The sequence below is a fragment of the Talpa europaea genome (genome assembly GCF_964194135.1).
Source record: "Talpa europaea genome assembly, chromosome: 6".
Taxonomy (NCBI): Eukaryota; Metazoa; Chordata; class Mammalia; order Eulipotyphla; family Talpidae; genus Talpa; species Talpa europaea.
The window spans coordinates 94,054,847-94,079,253 of record NC_140072.1 but is presented as its reverse complement, the minus strand read 5'-3'; the positions used below and the strand labels follow the sequence as shown (position 1 = coordinate 94,079,253).

Here is a 24,407-nt window from a genome sequence, read left to right as displayed (position 1 = left end):
AAACTACAGTGGACCAATAGAAAAGTTCACATACAACTCTGTTTTAATATTTATTGATAGAAATAGATCTTCAGTGCATACTTCGTGTTTATATAAATTCTACATTCTCTTAAGGAATTTTTGTTTTATTTGGAGTTTTTGGCCCCCAAGTGAACTTAACATGTTATCTATACATTTGATTCTTTATAGAGTTGTTAGATTTTAAAACTAAATTTGAGAAACCATGCACATTGTATACCTTACTTAATATAAACCAAAGAATTGTTTGCATTTTCAAAAATGTCACAAAAAAAGTTGAATTCAAGTTAATAGCTTGTATGTTCTAAAATGTCCATGTTTCATTTCTCAGTAAAAACTTGTTCAGCATCATATATTGCTTGCTGTCTAATAAGTCAGATTGTCAGAGACGCGTCAGTAAATTCTCTATTTTTAAATATCTTAACCCACTTCTTCCCAGAGATGATCCTGTAAATATTAAATATTGTGCCATATGCAGTAATAGCCTAAAAGTTTAAATAAGAACCAAACTGGCAGGTTCTAGACTGAATATTTTAAACTTAAAATTATATATATACACACATATGGTATGTTGCATATTAAATTTAACATTTCAAGTAACTTAAACACATTTAGTAAACATTCATGAACACTCTTTCATGAAAAGTTAATGTCCTTAAAATAAGAAATTAATGAAAGACTTATTTAGACACCAATATCTCGACAAAGCATTAAGCCTATGGAACTTGGAAAACGTTCAAATTTGCTGTACTATCAAGAAAATGAAGAGTGATGTTTAATCAACTGAAGAGTGCAAATACAAAAGTGCTTAGCATGACAAAATGACCAAAATAAAAGTATCTTAAAGGTTATTTGGTTCTAGCAATAACTACTCTGTATTTTTGGATAATTTAACATTTGCATTTTAAATTTTATATAAATTTTCTTCTAAACAATTTTAAAAAGCACACAAAAAATAGTTCAAACTATACTTATCTGTTATATCTCATCCTTGTTTGCTCACCACAAATAATTCAACAAAACAGTGCTTGAATACTCAGCTCCATTAAAATGTAACATCTGAATCATTCCACTTCAACCATTGTTTGCTAAACCAGACCCTAAGACAGGCTGCCGACAGATGGGACAAGTGCAATTCTCTGACAGCCATCGGTCAATACAATGGATGTGAAATTCATGCATACAAGGTAATTGCCTGAGCTTGTTTCCAGTTACATAGTCACTGATACACACACTACAGATTTTACCTAGTTCACTATCGATACTGCTATGCTCATAGTTCCTGGTGGAAAGATTGTCAATCTGCTCTTTGGTTAAACCACGTATGTGATCATCATCATCACCTTCATTAAGTAAAAAGAAGTGAGCAAGGCGAAGAATAGGTAGTGTTCCAGTTTCAACTAAGTTATTTGAATTTCGTAGCTGCCTGACATCTCTATTATCACCATTTTGGGTATGAGGCTGGGTCATGTCATCCTCACCATGCATTTCAGTACTGTTTTCTAGGGCCTGCCTGTCTTGAGAGGAACCTTCATTCTCTAGGCTGCTGCTATGAACTGTGCCTAAGTTACCTAGTTCTGAGTGCATCTCTGGTAAATACTGACCATTTCTCTGAATCTCTGACTCAGATTCGGCTTCCATTAGAGAACTCAGTTCTCCAAATCCAGTCATGATCTGCCTTAAAATTGACCGAAGAGCCACTGATGATGGCTCAACAAGCTCATTCTCTGAAATCCTACGAAGAGGAACTGTTATAGTACTAACATAGGTTCTAATACCTGACCGCTCTAAACGAGAAATAGTTCGACGAAAGCCCCCACTATTACTTTCAATAGTAACTGTGTTTTCAGCTAGCCCTACTCTGGATCTAGTTCTATTTGCAATACTGTCCCGATCTCTGTTTTCTCCAGGACGAATCCTCCTCACTTGAAGGTCCAGTGTGATTGTGGGATGTCGTCGTATTACAGTCGAAGATCTGCTGGGTTCTTCTCCTTCTTCTACTGTTATTCTTGACACAAGTCTTGAATTAGAGAATGGAGTATATGTAGTACCTCTGTGCGCTCTATCTTGCTCTAAAAAGACACGAGCTATACCTCTCCTCCTAACAGATCTTCTTCTAATAGTTTGCTGTAAAGGTCTGCTTTCCCTTTGTGAATTACTTTGTCTCTGAATTGGTGAACGGCTTCGACTACTGAAAGTAGACCTTAATCTTATTGGCTCTAATCTTTGGTTTGTGTTTCTCACTGTAACATTAGTTCTAGCCCCATTTTCCCAAACATGTGCTGCTCCAAATCGTTGCCCTTCCCTCTGCCTGAGTTCACTACTACCTAATTGGTTTGTGTGACTACCGAAATTAGCAGGTGGAGCACTAAGACTGCCAGCTGCTCCACCAACTCCATTTCTTAATCTTCCAAATGTTGAGAAAGATCCTTCTACTGAATTCTGCCCCCTTGAACCAAGTCTAGTCCTTGGAATGTTGGAACTGCTACCACTGGAATTCATGGAGGTTTGGCTTCTTGTTCGCCTAGCCACAGGACTAGTTGATCTCTGTTGCCTATCGGTAGTATCAGCTCTGCTAATATCTGAAAGTGGAATGCCTGTATAATCTTCACCATGAATTTCAAATTCTCTATTCTCGTGATTTATGTGGATTTCCAGACTAAATCGAAACTCCCCACTGTTTGGGTTTGTTCGACTCACAGCTCTCCAAGTTTGGTTTCCATTTTGTCCACTTCGAGTTGCATTTCCTGTGCGACGAAAGGTGTTCAACCATTCTAGCAGAGAATCTTCATTAGAACTTTCTCTAGGAATTTCTGAGTCTGGAAGGCAAATCAAATCAACTTAAATCAATTCCAAAATTCTATCCTTTGATTTTTATCAAACATTTATATAAAGTTTTTATTACATGAAATAGTTAAGAACATTTGAGCATTTCAATGAATGAAAAAACTGAACTTTATATAAAAAAGTCTTCAGTCCTATAAACATATTATATATAACACATACTTATGCATTATAAAATCTAAATATTACTTATGCAAAGATGTGAAGAAATTCTTACACCTGTTTTGTCTATGCCTGTTATTGGAAAAATAGTAAGGTAAATGAGAAATATATCTAACACCAAAACTGTACATTTAAATTGCCTTATTCTTATGGCAATATCAGGAAAATACAATGGCAAGACATATATAACGCAGCTTGTATTTGTGGAATCCTTCTGGTAAAGGTAACTCAATCAACATTTTTTACAACTAGGTATTTTTGTAACATTAGCAATTTTATCCTATTTCAGGAACTGCCAAAAATGTGTATCTCAAGAAATCTAATGTTGTATAATGTTAGAGCCACATTATCTGTCTTTTTGTGAAAATGGGAAAATTTAGACATGTTATTTAAGTTCTCTAAGGCTATATACTTATCTATAAATTGGAGATAAAAATAGTTTAACCCTCAAAGGATTATCATGAGGATAAGATACCATATGTATAAAATGATCAGTACAACACCTGTCACATAGGATGTACTCAAAAAATGTCATCCATTATACATAATAAAATATATTTTCTATTCATTTAGAATTGTAAGTTCCATGAAGACAAAGGTTTTGTCTTGTCTTATGCACTATTACCCCAGCCTCTGTAACGGTTTCTGGTACAAATCAGACTTTCAGTTAATACTGCTGAATAAATCAATTGAGAAAAAATTGTGTCCCAGATAAACTTCCTTGAGTATAATACTGCTACTATGGGAAGCTGAAATTTTCCATTTTTATGTGGATTATAAAAAGTATAAAACTCAATGATAAAGCATTCTAAAGGCACATTATCTATACATACTTTAAGGTTTGTTCTACTCAAAGACAGCTATTACATGAGTTTGCGTTGGTTTCATTCATTACTGTAATCTTTCATTAAAAAAAACAACTTTAAAATATTGAAGCTGTTAATCAGCTGCTGGCATCAATAAAATAAACAGTAATTGGAGCCATATTATAAAGACATAGCTATTTTACATGTGATGAGTATATTTTCAAACAAAACATATTCAAAGAACCAGTATTAACAGTTACACTAATATAGTGCAGCATATTTTTTTTTTTTTTTTTTTTGTGGGACCCTCAACGGCGGCCGGGGAATGAACTGGCACTGCATTTGCAGTGCAGCTTATATTTAAACATAAAAAAGATATAGGGTTAACATGAAATTTCCATTTTAATTTGGAAAATGATGAGAATAAGAGGCAGATCAGATTAGTCATTTTAAATGCTACTTCGTTCTTTCATTACTAAAATGCAGTGTTGTGGTCTATGTGAAAGAGTTCACTACCATCTAACAAAATCCTTTTTCATTGAAATGCACTGCAAAGGTCATGTGGACATACTGGCACTTGGATATGGCCATGTGACTAAGTTCTCATCAATGAAATGGCTGTGGAACTGAAACATCTCACTTTCAGGTTGATGCCTGGATCTCCTTCCTGACAGCTGGAACCTAGATGTGGTTGTGCCTTAACTTAGTCTAAAAAGAATACCCTTGAGCAATAGTGTTCAATGAAATTTTCTGCAATAGTGGAAATGTTTCTATGTTTGTGTCGTGCAATACAGAAGCCACTAGCCACATGTGATTACTAATCACTTAAATGTGGCTAATATGAATGAGGAACTGAATTTTAATTTCATTTTACTTAATTTAAACAGTCAGAGATAGGCCAGTAGCTATAGCATTGGACAGCACAGCTGTAGAACTACTCTACTAGCTGCCTGGGTACTAGGAGGATTTGTGGAGCAAAGTTTACCTATCTTCCCTGAACTGTTAACATTAAAGAGAAATAAACTATTTTATTGAATTACAGCATTTTAAGGTTTTTTATAGTCATCTTCCTAACTAATGTAACAATGTTGACATAATATGTGAAACTACATATTGATGAATAGCTTTGGGGAAGGAAATAGATCTGGTAAGACAGACATTAAATTTGACTTTACTTTGAATTCAGTTAACTTCTGCTAAGTGTGAATTGTTTTTATAAACACTTTGTTTTAATATGAAGTTCTTATATTGTGACTTAGTATTTATTCAATAAAGTGACAAAACAAACTAAAAACAAAATGACAAGAACAGGTTTCCTAACTCAGTTTTTTAATATCGATCCATATAAATTTTTAGGAGCTAAGATTAGTTATATTACTTTAAAAAAAAAAGTAGTATATACATTCTAGAATTGAACCATGATGGTAATTATCTTAATGGTACACTATTTTTATATATGCGCTCCTTGAAGGCAATCTGTGTGTAACATAGCTCTGTACTCAAACCCCAAATTCAACATAACCATCCTATATTGCCTAACTATACTGCTTTGCACATAATATATAAGTATGATATGAATAGCACATTGAAATTGGAACACATTAAAATAAACACATAAGACCCAGCAAGTTCATTTCTGCAACTGTTACAATCAAACCTGTTCCTTATGGAAAGGCGGGCACAGTACCTCTAGAATTTGTCCCATTTCTCAAGTCAGGCTGAGATGCTAGTTGTTGTTTAACTCCATTTAACCGCTGTTGTAGTTCTTCTGATGTTATTTCTCCTAAAACAATGAAAAATTGCTCACTGAAATTAAAATTTTTTAATTAATCTTTTTAAGTTAATCTTTTAGTTTTATGAGAAGGGTAACACTAATGAAGGGTAAGACTAATCTTTACCAATCTGAAAAAGGCATTCTATTGTTCTGGAAATTGAAGATAGTTAAAAATATTCAATTGATACAAACACATATAATTTTGATAGTGTTTCATTAATGTTTTATGAAAATTAAAGTAAGATTTAATGTGAATAACTTAATAAAGTGCTCTCAGTTAATACACTTAGGAATATGTAAGATACAATTTTTTAGATTTTTGTCACAGTTGAAAAGAAATTCAGAAGGAAATATTTCTAGAGAAAAATGAATATTTACTTAAATTTTACTTCAATAGTTCAATATATGGACCATGAATATACAGTATGCAAGTGTACAGTACACAAATATCTAATATACAAACTATAAGTTTCAATTAGTTCATTTATAAGATGAATTTGAAAAAATTCTGGAGCACACTAGACTTTTTGGGAGTTATTAATTCAGCTACTTATTACAGCTACTCAAAACAGAGATTGTCAAATGAGTTAGAATTTGGTTAGAATGAGTTAGAATGGGTTTGAGTTGGGTTTGAATGAGTTAGAATGGGTTTGATTGTCAAATGAGTTAGAATGGGTTTTATGTAATTTTTTACTTGTGCAAATATTACTTATTATTTAAGAGAAATAGGACCATGTATGTAATATCTAACACTATTATTAACCTATGTTAGTTTGGTATTTGTATAACTGTGCTCCATACCTAGTATTCTTAACTTATAACATTCACAAGTAAATCAGTGATTTTCTATTTTGTTATGTTAAAAAGTTCTTATACTCATGGAATCACTATACTATATTTTAGAAGAGGGAATAAGGAGGGGGGAACGCTCTTCCTATCTTGAAATTCTTCCTTATAATGATGAAAAAGGTGTCTCCACTTTAACCCATTTCTTACCAGGGGTGCCTAAAAGATTATGGTCTCTCATTAGCCGGTAATCTTCATCACTGAGTTCATTAATAAACTGATAATAGGCTTCTTCTCGGTGGAGACGTTCTTGCTGCCATCTTCTCTCATTTTCATGATGATTATGGTCTTGAGATGAAGTTTCTTCACCGACACCATCTGATCTAGATCTAAACTGATTCATACTGAGATTCCCAGCTTTCTTTTCAAACAACACATATACAAAATTCAAGGTATTAGTAATGGACTACACATGATTCCACGTTTTTAACATACAGCTTTTAAATTTTCATTTAAAAATTTTTTCCTATACCCATAAGCTAAATCTGTAGTAAACAACTTCCATATAAAATGAAAAACAGTTTCGAGGAGATAGAATACAACTGGACGTACTTCTCTGCCTAAAGCCAGTAAGTCAGAGTAGGTACAGTTTCACTGCACATTTCTTATATCTGAATACAAAGTGCTTATTTCATTTTTTACCTATTTGGCTCTATGGTTAAGTTGGTCTAAAAGCCTTCACTGATGTTCCAAATAGCATACAAAATTTAAACTTAAATTATGCACAATCTTTACTTAATATGCAAAAGGCTACTGGGAGAGTTACTATTTACATTTATTTCCAGCAAGACTATTCTTCCCAAAATAAAACATAAATATCATAATACCTCCCACCCCCCAATTTGTTGAGGTAAAAATAATTTAGCCCATTGTATCTACTGAACAGACTTGGAGTTGATCTCTCCTTAAAGCCTAACAGGAACTTTTGAAATCTAACAGGAAACAACACTCCATGCCTGGCTCTGAGGATTGTGAGAGTACATGAAAACACTTTGTGTCTCTCCATACCAAACTTTATCTCTAAGCCTGGAACAGTTAGTCCCAGAAATTTCCGAAGCCAGTGAAACATCCTGACCTTGCCTAGGCAAAACACAATTTTGGGATTATACTTAAATGTCATTTTTCAGCAGCTTAATTCTAAACTATGAGGTAATAGAGAAAATTATTTGTTTCATAAATATTTTAGAATTTCTTAAACACATCTATTTAGTAAGTCTTAAAAGCAACAGTTCTCAACTGGGAGTGTACCTAAAACTTACTTGAGGACCTTCAAAAAAAAATACAGATGTCAGATGTCATCCCCAATCTTAAATCAGAATTTTCCAGGATAGGCTCAGGTCTATCTTTAAAAGCTAATTTGAGTATTCTGTGGAAGAAATAAAAATAAACTGTTCCTTGACAAATTCTTGTATGTCACATGATTTAATAGAGGCTGGAGGATCAAGTGATTACCAGTGAAGCAATTGTCCTAACTCAGACTCAGGGTTTAATAAGCAAACTATCTTAAACACAGTGAAATTTGCCTGCAAGTGCAAACTGTTGTATGAATAATCCACTATCCAATTTCATGCTTATTCTAACATTAAATTACAAAATCAAAAGTGAATTAACACACTGAAAACGCAAGATTTCCAATTTCAGAATAGTAAGGACTAGATCATCATTAGTAAAGCGCATATTTGGTAGGCACAGCAGCAATATTTTTGGATTAAATGATTTAAAAATTTGAAACCTATAAAATCAAGCTAGTCCAATATTCAAAACTTAAGAGCTCTTCCTCAAAGGTAATTTTTTTTTTTTGGTACAATTAATCACAATGAAATCAAAGGGAATACCTTATTTTCCTTTCAACATGTTTTTAACATATGCAATGGTATCCATCCTTCAATGGTTTGTGTTTTTGAAAGTTGCCCATCTGAAGCAATAAAAGAGAGTTGAATTATTTAGCAAGTTGTCTCTGACGCTAGGAGCGGCTGCTCTTTTTCCAATTCGACTGCAAAGTCACAGCGAAAACTCGGGTGAATGCTGTTAGACTAATTCATCAAATAAATTAGATCCCCCAAACAATTAGGCCATCAAAATCTCCCGCAAGGCCTCTTCTCCCACGACAGAAACTAGGCCTTTCCTCCTCCACTGTCACTGCTCCAGGGACTACAACTCCTGTCTCAGAGGCCTGCCTTCCTATCTCGCTCCCTTTTGGACGTTGCCAGGGTTAGGTGTCTCCCTCTCCTTGTAATCCTTCACTTTCTTGTTACCCCTGCCCTCCGTCCTGCTACTGGTTTCTTTCTCGGCCGTTGCGACGGAAGCTCGCGCCGGGGTAGGGGCCCCCCTACAATAACCTGGGCTCCAGAGCCCGACCCACCTCTTCCCAACCGAGCCCGAGTAACGCTTCCCCTGGCGACCTGGATCCCACAGGGAGGCAGGTGACAGACGGTGTGTCTGAGCCAATGGCCAGTGAGGGGAGCGCATGAAGAGCGCAGTTAACCAATCCGGGAAAAGATGGGGGTCCCCAAGGCCGGCCGGCTTTCCGCAGCGTGTCCCGGAAGTGGCAGTGGGGGCCCAGCGCGCACCCCCAGCTCACCTCGCCGGGGACGGGGCCGACCTCCTCCTGTGGGTTCAACAGTCACGCGGCGGGCGGCTGTCCTCTGGGGCCCGGGGGCTGTGATCGGAGGGCCAAGGGACTGGCCCCGGCGCCTCCGGAGATAGCTGCGCCTCCTAACCGCCTAGTGAAGGGAGGAACTGGAAGCCTCGCCGCAGTTTGAGATTACCCAGCTAGCGTGGAGTCCATGGAGGACAGCCCTGCGTCGCTAGCCCTGCGCCCGGCCGCCCTACCGGCTGAGAGGGGACGCTCCTCCGCCCGCCGGGAGCTTGCGGGTGCGACTGGAAACTGGGTCCGGCGAGCTCCAGAATGCCCGCCTTTCACGTTCCGCCCTCTCGAGGCCCGGGGTCTCCGCGCTCGCGCGCAGGGCTGGTGGTTGCTAGGTCTCTTCTCGAGTGCCCAGCGCCAGGCCACTTAGCGCGGGTGACAGCCGCGTAGTCCCAGGCACACGGCCTGCTTTCCACTTTGGGGAAGTATCACCACCTGCTCGGCGCCCTGTTGTCCCGTGTTTGCCTAGCTTGCTACAGAGTGCAACCCTCTATTAAGTGATGTAATAGAGGTAAAGGGAAAACTTGTACAAAATAAAATAAAATAAATAAGCCTATTGTTATAGATATTAAAATGGGACTATATAAATACACAGTCTACAAGGCCCTTCAAGATTTCTCTACTACATACCTACTGCTTGGCGTTCGGGAAGTATTTGAAGTACCTGTACTCTCTTCGCTGTCCAGGTGTCACATAGCTAACAAGCCAGACCCTTTGCTCTCTTCGAGACCTGAGAATTACAAATCCTAATCACATCTGAAGTGCTTATTTCAGATTTCTTCCTTTTCCTGCTAGGAAAGACGTTTGAAACAACCCACATTCACGTCTCTGGTCTTATTTCTGAAATATGACACTAACCTTGCCCTTTGCTTTGCCCTTGACTACTCTGCACAGGCTTTTATGGGCTCCTTTCCTGACATTCTTAGCCAGAATAATTGCACAGTGCTCACACTGTTGTTACTTTTCGTCCAGCCATCCATCCATCCATGAATTCATTACTGCAGCAACTTTCCAGAGCGACTCAACCCCCATCATTATGCTGGGAGCCTGAATAACAAACGAGATGTAGTCTACTGTATCAGTGAATTACTGGTGTAATAGAGGTAACGGGAAAACTTGTAAAATATAGGCATATTGTTATAGATATTAAAATGGGACTATATAAATACACAGTCTACAAGGCCCTTCAAGATTTCTCTACTACATACCTACTGCTTGGCATTCGGGAAGTACTTGAAGTACCTCAACAATTATACGGGAACTCCTAAGAAACCTCCCAATCCCACTTTCACCAGACTTAATTTCCTTTCTCTCTCAGGACTCTGAGCAAACTCATCTCCAAGGAATTTTTTCTGATAGCTCTTAAGTGACACCCTCATCACACCCCCCATCCCAAAAGCCACACAGAAAACCAGGCAGATATTTCTTCCGGGCCTCCAAAAGCTCCCTATGTGTAACTCTATCTTGAACATGTACTCATTTACTTAACAAATACTGAATGCTATCATGTGTTAGGTGATAGTAATAACAGCAGAGAATAAGGCTAACAAGGTCCTTGCCCTTGTGAAACAAGGCCCTCCTTTTCTATGGAAGAAGACAGATATTGAGCATGTACTATTAAGAAGACAGATAATGAGCAGGTACTATCTATTCTATGATTTTCTATTAATGTATCAGTCTCCCTCATTTAAGAACTTAAACTCCTTAAATTATTCAAGAAAAAGTTATTTATTTTTATAACCCCAGAATTTATCACATAACATAACATTCTCTGGCCTAACATTCTCCTATGCCTACTGCATGAGTAAACAGAGAAAAGTGCAAAATTTTGAAACAGGATTAATATGTGATATGGTGACCTTAGAAATTGTGAGGGCAAGTCAGAGAAAAACACCAGGTGCAATATTCTCAAGCAGAAGTCATTTTAAATAGATAGACAATATTTAGTGTAATATCTGGTCAAGTATGAATACTCTTTGATGTTAAACCAAAAGCATGCTAAAATAGAGAAATCAAAGAAGATGAAATCTAATAAGAGATTTTTTTTTCTATATTAGCACTGCTCAAAAAAGAAAATACTTAACATTTCTAAGCTACAGATGTATTCCCCTATTCTATCTGGGCTGCCACAAAGACAGACAGAAAGCACAGGGATTTTATTCCTTTTGCCTCCCAGTACAAAACAAAAGAACAGCAAATTGTTCAAGGTCTGTCAGTGGATATCACTAATCAAGTGATTTACCTGGAGGAAAGCTGCAGGTTTTTGACAGATAATGTATGTAACTTGAATCCAATACCTTGCTTCATTGTTTGTAGCTCAAGACAAAGTAACTATAAATATGGACTAGATGTGATAGTTAGACCTGAGAAATGAATCATTCTGAAATTCTATATTTCCAGATCTCATAACCTACCAAGATCTGTGGTCCAATTAATCTCAGTTTACCTGGACTATTTAAAGCATATGCATATTTAAATCCAGAATCTTTTACAATTAAAAAGAAAAAAGTGTAAAATAAATAACCATAAACTTAAAAAGACCCTCTGTATATCAGATGTTTTTTTATACTAACAATATGTCAGTGACTTTGGCTTCATTGAATGACAACCTTAATTAAAATTTAAAATGCAAATTGGATAATTGATGTAGATTTCTAAGTTTAAGTGGGAATCTTATGAAGTTAGTTTATGGACAGCCCCAAAACAGCTGAGAAATTTAGGCTCATTATGTTATTTTTTAGGCTCATCATATTTCTATGATTAATTTTTAAATAATTATTTAAGGATTCAGGAAGGTGTCAAATATGTGAAGATCTTATAAATGGAATAAAACATTACATTTATAAATACAGTTTTAAATGTTTGAAGAGGATTCATTAAATAATACGTAAATGAGACCTAAAGGTAGTTGAAGGTTAATTCCAGATGACTGTTGAAGTTCACCAAACATTTCTAGATAATAATAACTATAATAAAGCTAGACTATAAGAGCTATTAATAAATTTTAAAACCTAGGGTTTAAGTAGTACATTAAAATTTGGACTTAATAAATTGAATATTAACTATTTAAAGCAAATTTTTTTAAGAGTATTTTCTTTATTTCCTCTTTAAATATCTTTTTAAACATCTTTCTTGAGCTATAATTCACCCTTTACTTAAAGTTTGCAATTCAGTGGTTTTCAGTATATTCACAGAAGTTGTACAACAATCACCACAATATAATTTTGGAACATTTTCATCACCCAAATGAGAAAGCTCATACCCATTAGCAGTCAGTCACCCAATTCCTTTCCACCCCATCCCTGGTAATCTGTAATATACTTTCTATGATTTTTGCCTATTCTGAACATTTCACATAAATGGAATTGTAACATGTAACGTGTAGCCTTTTGTGTTTGGCATCTTTCACTTAACCTACTATTTTCAAGTGTCACTTTGTGGTATTTTATATGTCAGTACCTCATACCTAAAGACAAATTTCTGAGTAGTCTTTTTCTTTGTATAAAAACCGTGTTTGGGGCCTCCCCTGGTGGTGCCGCGGTTGAGCACTGGGCTGTGAAGCTGCCCGCAGCCTCTGCAGCGCCAGTTCGTTCCCCAGCCACCGGCGAGGGTCCCACATGGCACGCACACCTCTCCCGCCACGCCAGCTGCTCCCCTCAGCAGTGTACTTCGTCCGTCTGCCTGTTCTGTTCTCCGCTCTGGCTCTGGCGAATTCCCTCACCCTCCCACGCTTCTGACTGTACCCAGTGCTTGTACAAATAAATAAATAAATAGTTTAAAAAAAAAACAAAAAACATGTTTAAGGATAGCTGCTGTTAAGAGCTAAATTGTATTCCTCCACCAAATTCATATTTTAAAACCCTAACCCCAGCATCTCAGTCAGAAGTGTGACTTAAGTTGGAGAATTAAAGTTAAAATTAAGTTGAAATTTTGATAGTTTTGGTTACCTTAAATGAGGTTATTAGGGTGGGTCTAATCCAATTTGACTAGCATTCTTATAAAACGAGGACATTTGGACACACAAACACCAGGGATGCTTGTATACCAAGGAAAAGCTGGGGAAGCACCAGTGAGATGGTAGGCCAGTCAATCGGAGACACCTCAGAAGAAACCAAACACGCTAACAGCTAGATCTTGGACTTTCAGCCTCCGAAACTGTGAGAAATAAATTTCTGGTATGAAAGCCACTCTGTCTTTGGTATTTTGTTATGGCAATCCTAGTGAATGAAAATATACCCTCTATGTTAACATTTTAAAATTTTACTCTATCAGAAATTCCTTCAGAGACAAGCATGAGACCCAAAAAAATAGGGCACTCAGTTTTCTAAACTTGTGTTCTAGAGATATGCAATGTTTTCTTTTAGAGAACTTGTTTTCTCCTTGGAAGAAGCAGCTTTATGGACCATAACCCCATCTCTCTGTTTGAAATAAAGTACGTGTTGCAGATTTTCTGGGAATTTGGAATTTGTTGGTTAATTGTGAGTAAAAGAATTGAAAGGTCATATCGATGCACAGGCCGAAACCCCTCAGATGAAAGCCATGGGCAAGTAGACAAGTCATTAGACAAGAAGCAAAGGACTTTCTAGTGTCCAAGCATCTAAGTTATTTTGCAAATCAAGGGTATATTATTCTCCTGTTTCTTTATATCATTCTCTCTCTCTTTAGTTGGGTTATTTTACTGGGGTTCTTGTAGCTAACATATTTTTTCATCAGGCAGGGTTCAAGCACGATACAAAAGTCACTCTGCATTTATCAAAAAGAAAGTTATTCCTTATCAAGACTCAGAGACCTACAAATTTGTTGCAATGAGAAAAGGAGAAATTTGTTGCAATGAGTTGAGTCTCAGGCTGACTTTCAGGTTCCTACAGGTTCAACCTAAGGGGAAAGCTCCCACCTCAGGTTGCCCTAGAAGTCCTGAGTTCAAGAAAACACCATTTCAGCAGCTGCAATACAGTAATAGGAATGCCGATATAAGAAACATTTGTCATCACAATCACCAAGTCTCTCTCAGACCTCCATGGTGGTCTAGGGGTTAAGTCTCAGTGCTATCACCACTATGGCCTGTGTTCCATCCCTGGCCAGGGAGCTAACCCACATATGGCGCAGCAGACTACTCCTGTCTCACCGGCTACTCCCCTCAGCAGTGTATTTCAGTAAATCTGCCTGTTCTGCTCCTCACTCTGTCTCTGGTAAATCCTCTCACCCTCCATAACCCCTGGACGTCTGGCCTATACCCCAGTTATTCTAGACGCGCGCGCACACACACACACACACACACACACACACCTCTCTCTACACCATTAAAGCAGGAACCCACTTGTGCAGAAAATCCTTACCTCTCTGTACTTGACTTACAATTAGCCCAAAGAGGGTAAAAGTATGACCTCTGCTTCACTTTACTTTTCCACAGTTCAGTTTTCCACATATTGGTGAATACATTTAGCGGGCAGAATCTAATTTGCATCTAGGACAGTTGCAAGTAAGTGTGGGTAATGGCATTTTTTTCAGTTTCCAGGCTTTATGTAACATGGTATGATAATAAAGGGAAAATGGAGGTTTAACAAGGAAATCCAAAGTATCCAACAATATCATACAAGTATCCAAAATATCATCAATCTGGCCTACTAAATTATATCAGAGACTATCTTGGGACAGACTCTCTAGAAATAGAGCTTGAGACAAGGATTCTTGTTCAAGTGACTTATCAGGGAAGTGTTCTCGGGAGAAGGAGAGTAAAGGAAGTAATATTGACTAGGAAGACAAAGGAAGAAGAATGAGCCTTAGCTGATTTCACAAAATTCACCACCAAATTTAACCAATAAGTCAGTCGTTTGTAATTTTGTGCCATTGAATGAGATCTGCATGGGCAGGAATATAGCATAGCCTTGCATGTTTGGTGATTGCTATTTTGGCCAAGAACTATTGCTTAGAGAAAGCAGCATCTAGAATTGTTATCCAACACTCACAGTGCTGGAATTTAGATGCAGTAGCTTCTGAAGTTGATCTGGGCAGGACATAAATAGTGTTCACTACAGTACACTCTTTGAAATGTTTCAACCATTTGTTTTTCAGGTTAAACAACTCCATCTAAGCACAAGCACAGTTTCTCCAAAATTCTTATTAGTCACCATTTCTGGGAAGTTTTATGATAGGAAGGTAATGGGACAAGCTACTGTCCCTACTACTGCAGTTGGCGCCCAGGCCACCACTGATATCATTATCTCCCTCCTCCACCACCCTTTCTGGATTCCCTTCCACCTCAGCTATCACTTCTGGTGGTATAGGTGGCACAACTAGTGGATTGACCCAGACACTCATCACTGAGGGGCTTAATACCCTGCTTGTCATGTTCTTATCAGGCTGTGGTAACTGTACTTATCCATTTATAGTTATAAGCAGGCATGGGACTACGCAGATATGCCCAGGTGGATCTCTTGAGTGCCTAGTACATTCCTATTTGCTTCCATATGTAGCAGAAACCCCAACTCTTCATAATGATTTGTCAGTCGTCTGGCATTAGGAGTCTAAAGTGATCATAGAGCCATCATAACTTTAAGCTGAATAGGACTCCCACAGTATCCTTTGATGGGCGCCCCCTATGTCTGAGTATCAGGATCTCTGGCTTAGCAAAGCCTAAAGTTACAAGGACAAGAAACATAAAGTTTCCAAATGGATCACTAGGAGTGATAGTGAGTGGGTCACTCCTGCTTTTATTGCTTGATCTCTGGATCCATGTCTTCTAGGGACATGGTCTAGGGACACAGGCCATATTATAGTGATTGATTTAAGGATTGTATTGTATCCAATGATAATGCTTCAACCTTATTAGAGTTCCTGTTCACAGGTTGATAGCCACATACATGTACCAAGGCTATGTTAATACACTCTAGTAAAGATACCAAATCTGCAAAGCAATAGCAATAGGGTCAATACTTGGTTAAGTTTGTGGTAGACCATCATCATCAGTCATGATCCATCAGGTTTTTGCAAAGGTCAGACAGGGAAATTAAATAGTTATGATGAAGAGCTCCATTCCTTCAAGTCTTTGAGGATGGTAGTACTCTCTGCCATCACCCTGGCTTAAAATACTATTTTTGACTTAATGTCTTGGTGAGAAAGAGGCAGTTTTAAAAACTACTTCTTTGAATTTCCTACTTCAGTAGCTCCTATTCCACAGGTCAAATAACTAATATGAGGGGTCTGACAACTGCTAAATATGTCCATTCTAGTGATATATTTGGGAACCAGGAAAATAACCAGTCAGGTTAAAACTGAGGCCATGGACTCAGCAGACCAACTTTGAGATGGACCTTCCTTCCCCACAGTCTGCCGGGGCAATGCTGGTATTGTTTTTATTCCAAACTTCCAAGAACCATCAAGCGCATAATTGAAATGCCCCTGGGGCACTTTTTGGTGATTAAAATCCTGCACCTGGGCCTCCCCGGTGGCACTGTGGTTGAGCGCTGGGTTGCAAAGCTTCTCGCAGCCTCTGCAGCGCGGGATTGATCCTGGGCTGTGGGGCTGCCGACGAGGGTCCCACATGGCACGCAGACCTCTCCTGCCCCCCCGCTGCTCTCCTCAGCAGTGTGTTTCGTCAGTCTGCCTGTCTGTTCCCCGCTTTGTCTCTGGTGAATCCTCTCACCCTCCCATGCTTCTGACTGTACCCAGTGCTTGTATAAATAAAATAAAATAGATTTTTAAAAAAATAAATAAAATCCTGCACCAGGGGAACAGGCCGCCATACAGATTGTCCCTTACCCACTATATATTCAACCCACTATGGTCCAGCACACTCCTGGATCCCTTCCAGATGTTTTCTCCCTCTCTTTGCTGGTGTGAGTTATCCAGATATAATAATTCTCTGAATGAAAGTCCCTTTCCTCTCATAGCATGGCAAACACTTCCCTAATTGAGTCATGGTGAAATGTTACCCCAAGTGTTTGGTCTGGCATCTAAAAACTGAAGGTGGGAAATCATTATCTCATAAGGGCCCTCTTTACTACAGACTTTTGCATAGCAAGGGAAGGAGGGTGTTATCTTCTAAAAAGAGGTGAGGATCACTTTGGTAAGCCCATTAATTCAGGGGAATATGGGGGCTCATATGGTGTACCTGCCCTGCAATAGATATACCCTATGTCAGAGCTACGGGTCTCACTCCCTCCCTTTCAGGGTATGGCGTTTGGAAGAGGGCAGTGTGCTGCTCCTTCTTGTGACATCTGGGCCTGCCATTCAGCACAGTCTCTGTCAACTGCAGGTGATAACAGTCTCTTTAAATCCTGTCAAGAAGGCCCTCTGACTCTCACATTTCACCCTTAATTCATGATTAACTGACCTTCCAATTCCCAGTCCTTAGAATAACCACTCCCTCCATATCTCTCAAATGCCAGAGACACTGAACCAACCAGGACATTCCCTTCTGCCTGCCACACTTTCCAACTCACACAGGCAAAAAGCTAGCCTTTGAACAACTTCAAAGCCAGGAACTGTCAATAATCCATCAAGGTCTTTGTGGCTGATCATCTAGCAAATAATCCAACTCTAGAAATTCAATCCTGCTTTTGGAATTCCTCTGGGTCCCAACTATCTTATGTCAAGTTCCTTAGAAACACCTTGAGTCACAACTATTGATGGATACTCTTCAGGAGACGCCTTTCAGTAGTGAGGAGGAAAGGCAGGGAAGAAAGATTACAGAGCAAGAACTGGCTGGTGTCTAGCCTCATTTGATTCTTTTATTTGGGAAAACCTATCCTAGCTCTTTCTGCCAGGATAACTCTTTTAGTGGTCATCAGCTGTGGTAACTTCTCCTTTGGAAAAAAAAATTTTTTAATCAATTTATTGACTTATTTTATTTTATTTTTTTTAAAGATTTATTTATTTCTGCAAGCACTGGGTACAGTCAGAAGCGGGGGAGGGTGAGAGAATTCACCAGAGCCAGAGCGGGGAGCAGAACAGGCAGAAGGACCAAGGTACACTGCTGAGGGGAGCAGTGGGCGCAGCAGGAGAGGTCTGCGTGCCATGTGACCCTCGCTGGTGGCCAGGGATTGAACCCGTGCTGCAGAGGCTGCGGGCAGCTTTGCAGCCCACCGCTCAACCATTGTGCTACCAGGGAGGCCCTCCTGTGGAAAAATTTCACTGGCCTCCTAGGCCTTGGTTAGGTTTTCCTTCTACGCAATTTCATAGTAACCTATAGTAACCTTTGTCTTTCACTTATATATGATAATATTACTATCTTCCTATTTGAGAAAAGAGAAAAGAATTTTCCAAAATATATATGGTACTCCTTTCTCTAAGGGTTTCAATATGCCTGGGATGAGGTAAGGATATATATATTTATGAATTAGTATATGGTATTTATAAAATAGGTATCATATATATGACATACACATTTTTTAAACTCTGCAGGAGGTTATGCTACATTCAGAGCCCTATCCTAATCCCTTTAATATCCACTAACCCAGTAGTTTTCAATTGTTACATTTTAAAATCCTCTGAGGAGCTATTGATTCATGAGCCCAGTTGCCAAAACATTCACATTTAATTGGCCTAGAATCGTGCCAGCCTATCAGTGATTTTATTAAAACTACCAGATTATTCTATTGTGCAGTTAGGATCAAGACCCACTGGACTGGACTATGATGTCTTGGGGCAGGGCTCTGGTTTATTCCTCTAGATGTTTCCAGGATCTACTTCAGTGTCTGTGCTGGGCATATAATAATATTGCAAAATGGTTGAGGGAAGTAGAAAGATAAGTATAATTTCTCCCTTATTTATGACATAAAGTACTTAACAATATTAAATCACATTTATATGTATGTATATATATTTGGGGTGTGTGTGTGTGTATGTGTGTGTGTTTTAACCCATATGGAGAAAGGGGAGAAAAGATTAAAACATCTTATGTGTTAAACCATTTGAGCCCCCAAACAAAAACTTAATAAGGTAGCAGTTTTCCCATTTATTATTTGTGTGCAAGTTACATAACTTCACTTGGATTCAGTTTTCATATCTGTTAAGTAGGAATATTGCTGAGGCTGTAGAATTGTTGAGGATTATAGAAATTGCATTTAAAGGGTTCAGTGCAGGGCCTGGCATGTAGTGACAATTGCCAGCAAATTGTGTCTAGTGGTAGTTATAATGATAATACTTTACTGGGAGAGTTTTGACAAATCAAGCTTAGTGCTGTTAAAATCTATGATTTCTCTTGAAACAAGCAATAAGCATTCATAAGAAATGATTCAGATGAATGCCACTGTTTCACAGACTTAGCTTTCTGAACTGTACAACAGCTTCATACCTTGTTTTTTGTTCTTTTCTCTTGATTCTCTCAGCTGTCAACCCTGCACTTCCAGCTCTGTGTTCTTGTCTCCTCTTCTGCCCGTTCCCAGCCCAATTCATTGTAGTCTCTTTCAGATACAACTTTCATATTTTAAAAGACAGTTTTCAAGAGGACATTCGTAGATTGCTTCTTCCATAGGACTCAGTCCCCTTTCTACTCTCTATTCCCATCTACATATATATAGGAGGAAAAGATGTGAAAGATATTTTTAAGTAGTTTATGTCATAAAAAAAAAGTGTACATGCTGGTTCCTAGGCCAGTCCAAAAATAATATTTAATATATAGTGGATCTAAATTATTAATTGTCCAAATAGGGGTTTTACTCCCTGAATCAGAGGTGCAGATGATAAAAAGAATGTTGTAGAGAGGAATGAGGAGAGAAAGGAGGAGAGTAGAAAAGTAGGATTTTCTGACAGTCAATTCGAAAGCGTCTCCCCCTTTGCTCCATTCCCACTCCTTTATTCATCTGACAGTCTTTACTGAACTCCTATTGTATGCAGTGTCCTGCTGGCTGCTATGAAAACAGCTGGTGTGGTGTCTGGAACCTGGTGGGTACTCATAAATGTTTATTTCCTTTCCTCTGACATTGACCTTCATGTGAACTTGTCCATTCCTGTTCTGATGTCTTTTGTAGTAAAAGAGCTATGCCAATCTTGTTTTTTTTGTAAATCTGAATAGAATTTGATAACTTTTGACCTCTATTTAATGTAGATAGGTTAGAAATCATTATCTTTGGAGACTGGAAGCCAGGAAAGGAGAGGGGTTTCTGGGATGTTACCTAAAACAATTTGAGACACAGGAGTCCTCTGTGGGCCATGCTTCCAGAGACATTTGTGCTCATCCAAATGGAAAGTTAACTTAGGTCAAAGAGTAGAAAGGAGGATTTTTCTGACAGTCAATTAACAAAACATTTAAAAGTTTGTAATTTGCTTATTGGAACTTGGAACTCAGAACTCATTTTGTCAAAAAAAAAATATATATATATACATGTATATATGTGTGTGTGGTTTTACTTCTAACTGTATAGTGTTTGAATTTGATTCTATATATAGAATTTGATAACTATATATATAGTGGTTTTACTTCTAACTAGCCCAAAAACTTAAGTGATACTTTGATTTAAATAACTTTTTATTGATTTGATCCCCGACTGCCCTTGCCCTGTTGGCTTATCCTTTCTTTTTTGCACTTCCTTTTGTTACCTATGTGACCTTGGTCAACATACTTAATATCTATATGCCTCAGTTTCTTAATCTGTAAAATGAAGGTAAATAACTACCAAATTCTGATGATTAGATTGAAACTGTATCCCTGCAGCACAAACATGACTGACTTTTCCCTGTCACCTGAGCTGGGACACATACTGGCTTTGTTGATAACAACCACTGTGAAAGTGTGAGCAGACCTGCTTAGGCTCCTGCTGCTGACCCCAAAACACTCTGCCTGCAGTGCCAGGCCACCCCAAAAATGGCCAGCAGTGGTGACAAGTGGTGGTGTTTTCCCCACCCCACTGCCCCATGTCATGTGGCCATGGGGGCTCCAGCAGTTGAAGTGACTCTACACCCGGTGGTTCCTGGTTCAGGGCCACAGAGAGGTTCTGGGGTAGCTCCTGTGCTGTGGCTCCTGTAGCATGATAGGCCAACATGGCAGGCTGCCACTGGAACCCATATCCTAGCACTGCTGTAGAAGCCCTCTGCCCCAGCATTGTTACACCTGGCCCCGCTGAGAGGCACTGGGTGCAGAGTGCCTCTGGTCCTACTGAGGCTGGCTCCCACCCTTGTTCCCTGGAGCTCCACCAGACCTCAGTGCAGGTTAAGTTTTCCCTTTTATCTGACCAGGATTGCGAATGGATCAATCAGGTTCAAGTTCTTCAGCTGTCAGTCAAGGACTTGAGCTCATTCAAATTAAAAACAGGAGCAAGTACCTTTAAACACCAATCAAACAAATAGGATTTAAAGACTGTCCAATCAGTCATGTAGGCTGGGGACCCTTGAGGAGAATATAAGAGAGGGCAGGAGCCAGCTTGATTTACTCAGCATCCGTCCTCTGAAGAGACAGGGATTCAGTAGACCTCCAAAGACTCTAAGACCTCTGCATACCTGTAGACCTCCCTCTACCTCCACATCTCAGTAGACATCCAGAACCTGAGACCTTTGTGGAGACCCAGCTGCTGCACCTGTATCTGGCCATGCCTCTGACATTGTTTGCAAGGAGCACTTTCAGCCTTAGCCCTGTGTCTCAAAGAACTGGTGGCTATTGGTTCATACCAACAGCTCACAAGCAGCTGTAATGCTGGTGTCTCTGACACCACCTCATGGTGACCAGTGGTGACCAGCATCACTGACCAGTGCTAACCAGCTCTGTTTACAGGTGACTGGCACTCTGTGTCCGGCTACCTTTGAGAGCTATCCATTGCTTTGGATTGTCTGGCACTGCCTCCCAGTGCTGTTGCTTCAATTACCGTCCAGTCCAGTGTCTGGTGCTGTCCAGCCTGGCCTTCAGTCTGTTGCTGTGAGCTGATGCATTGTCACCTTAGCAGGCTCACCTGTGGGCACATCCAGCTGCTGCCATGAGTTGAATACTGGTCCACTCCTTACTGGTGTGCCACCGGCTCCAGGCCTCTGTTGCTAGGACAGCATTATCTTGCATGAGTGACCTCTGTTTGGGATGACTGAACACTGCAGACACTATCTGGGGTGAGACAGTCCACCTGTGGCCTTAGAAACTCTTTGTTTCCCCAATCTTCTGTTTGTTAAATAAACCCCATTGTTGTTTTTCCCTAAGCCTAAGGGGTGTGTTGCAGTTGTCAGTGCATAGGTGAGAACCCACAAACTGTGACCTGCCCCCACCATGGAACTGTTCTTAGCACTGTTTTAAATACTCTTTAGGCACTATTTTAAAATGAATAAAAGTCTTGCACATAGAAAATAAACAATAAATAGCTGTTACTAGTATTAGCATTATCTGTCTTACGTTGACTACTCCTCACTCCCAAAGGGCAGAATCTTAGACAAAAATTTATGCAAAAAATGATTTTTTAAGGAAGCATTCTATCAACTTTGACCTAAGTTTAGAGGGGATATAGGGGCCACTGGGGACATAGGTCACCCTGTGTTGTCCCAATCAGAGACTATGAGAGTTCGAGTATTCATTCTTGTACCCCTAGTCACTAAGTAAATTTGGAATGGCTTAATTCCCAACTATGACTTTATATGTGAAAAGGAAGTGGGTAGTCTAAGGGTAGCCCTACAAAGAGATAAAGAAATCTGACTTGACATCTGCTATATCATCGCCTCCCAAGAAAACAGACAATGATGCATAATGTGAAAGGTATTGTGTTAGGTCCTGGGATAAGAAGAGTTATAAAAGCCAATCCCTGTCCTTATACACTTTAGAATACCGTTTATGAGCGGGATTAAACACACAATGGTAAAAGTCCCAAATAAGCGTAAACAAAGCACTTGCTATGTATGGGTGATAAGATCCCAGATGTACCTGACTTGGATCTCAACGATTGGGTATGGTTTCAATAAGTAAAAAACAAAGGAATGTTGATGGGGAAAGGAGTGGAATGATGAATGTTTTCGGGAGAATCAATAAACTTGTTCTAATGTAGTGGTTCTCAACCTTGAATGCTCATTAGAATCACCAGGGAGCCATAAAAATCCCAATGCCCAGCTGTAGCCCAGATCAATTACATCAGAATTGCTGGATGATGCCCCAGGTATTTTCAGCGGACACCCAAGGTTAAGAACCATTATTTTATTGGAAAAGAAGCAGCTTATGAGAAACTTGTTAGGAGCTATACTAGAGATACAGAAGAGCTCAGATTATGAAAAAGTTAGCTATGTTGAGATAATTATGTTAATCAAAATTTAACATTTTCATTGCAAATTGCCTTCAAGTATTTTCATAAGTCAGGCTAAAGTAATTGCAGGGCCTGGAATGTTAGATGAACTATGAACTTTAAGCTCTAGGTGATGAGAGATTACATTAGGGTCCTGGAAGATTTTTCAGAATGATATAAATGAAAGATTGCAAAATTTGAGCAGGATGTCAGGTTAAAGAGCAAGAAGGACAGTTCCTAATAGACTTGACCTTGGTTGATGAGAGGAAAGGGCAACTGAGGGAGAAAATTTCCAGAGGTTCTGGGCATGGAAACAAATAGGCCCTGGTATCAAGCCTCAGGTGGCTGCAAAAGTGACTTAACCATACTTATGTGTGATAAAAAGAGGGCTGTGTGGCTCAGAGGAGATCCATGTTTGTGCAAGAACTAGACAGAAAAGACTTGGCTTTTCTGGCAACTTAGTGTTAATAATATAGTCCAGCTGGTTGACATCTTAAGACTAGAAAACCAAACTCCAAATTAAACTCCATTCCTATATATCATTTGCTGCACTGTTGTATAGCAAAATGTATTTTGAACTAAAAAATAGAAAGTAATCTGTTATTTAAGAAAAAAAGATGCCCAATGGAGGGAAAAAATGACAGAATTATAGTACTGTATATTGACTTAAAGAGGTAAATTCTACTTAATACTTGTAGAACATGAGAGTAGAACTTACCAACAATCAATGCAAAAGATTTTCAGTTTGGGATGTCCTTAACAGTCACACTAGTGGGAAACTATTAACTAAGAAAAGGAGCTTTTTTTACCTTATTACTTGCATTATTTTTCCTGCAGTCTGTTTTGTTTAGCATGTATTTGATGGAAAGGTCTTGCCAGAGAACAGAGATATTAAGGAAGCAAGGAATAGGGTAGAAATTTTTAAAATTATCTTGCAAAAATTAAATTAAAAACATTTCAAGCTAGTGTTGTGATATAAAAGGCAAAGGCTGTCCTCACTTAAATGCCATGGTCTGTCATTTTAACTGTTGTACTGCCAATAATCCTAACCTCCCTTGCCTCATCTTCTTTTCATCATACCCAGTTGGCAAGGTCCTAACCTGGAATTAATCCAACATCTGTCTTTG

At 38.8% G+C, this 24,407-nt stretch overlaps 1 protein-coding gene across 1 annotated transcript; it reads right to left on the bottom strand.

The window, feature by feature from the left end:
- Window positions 1-1,092: 1,092 nt before the first annotated feature.
- On the bottom strand, window positions 1,093-6,793 carry RNF6 (ring finger protein 6; the record flags this gene model as incomplete). Its single annotated transcript, XM_084234974.1, has 3 exons — window positions 1,093-2,837; window positions 5,518-5,613; window positions 6,601-6,793. 3 exons carry the CDS (start codon window positions 6,791-6,793, stop codon window positions 1,093-1,095), a joined length of 2,034 nt encoding a protein of 677 aa, XP_084091100.1.
- Window positions 6,794-24,407: the final 17,614 nt, after the last annotated feature.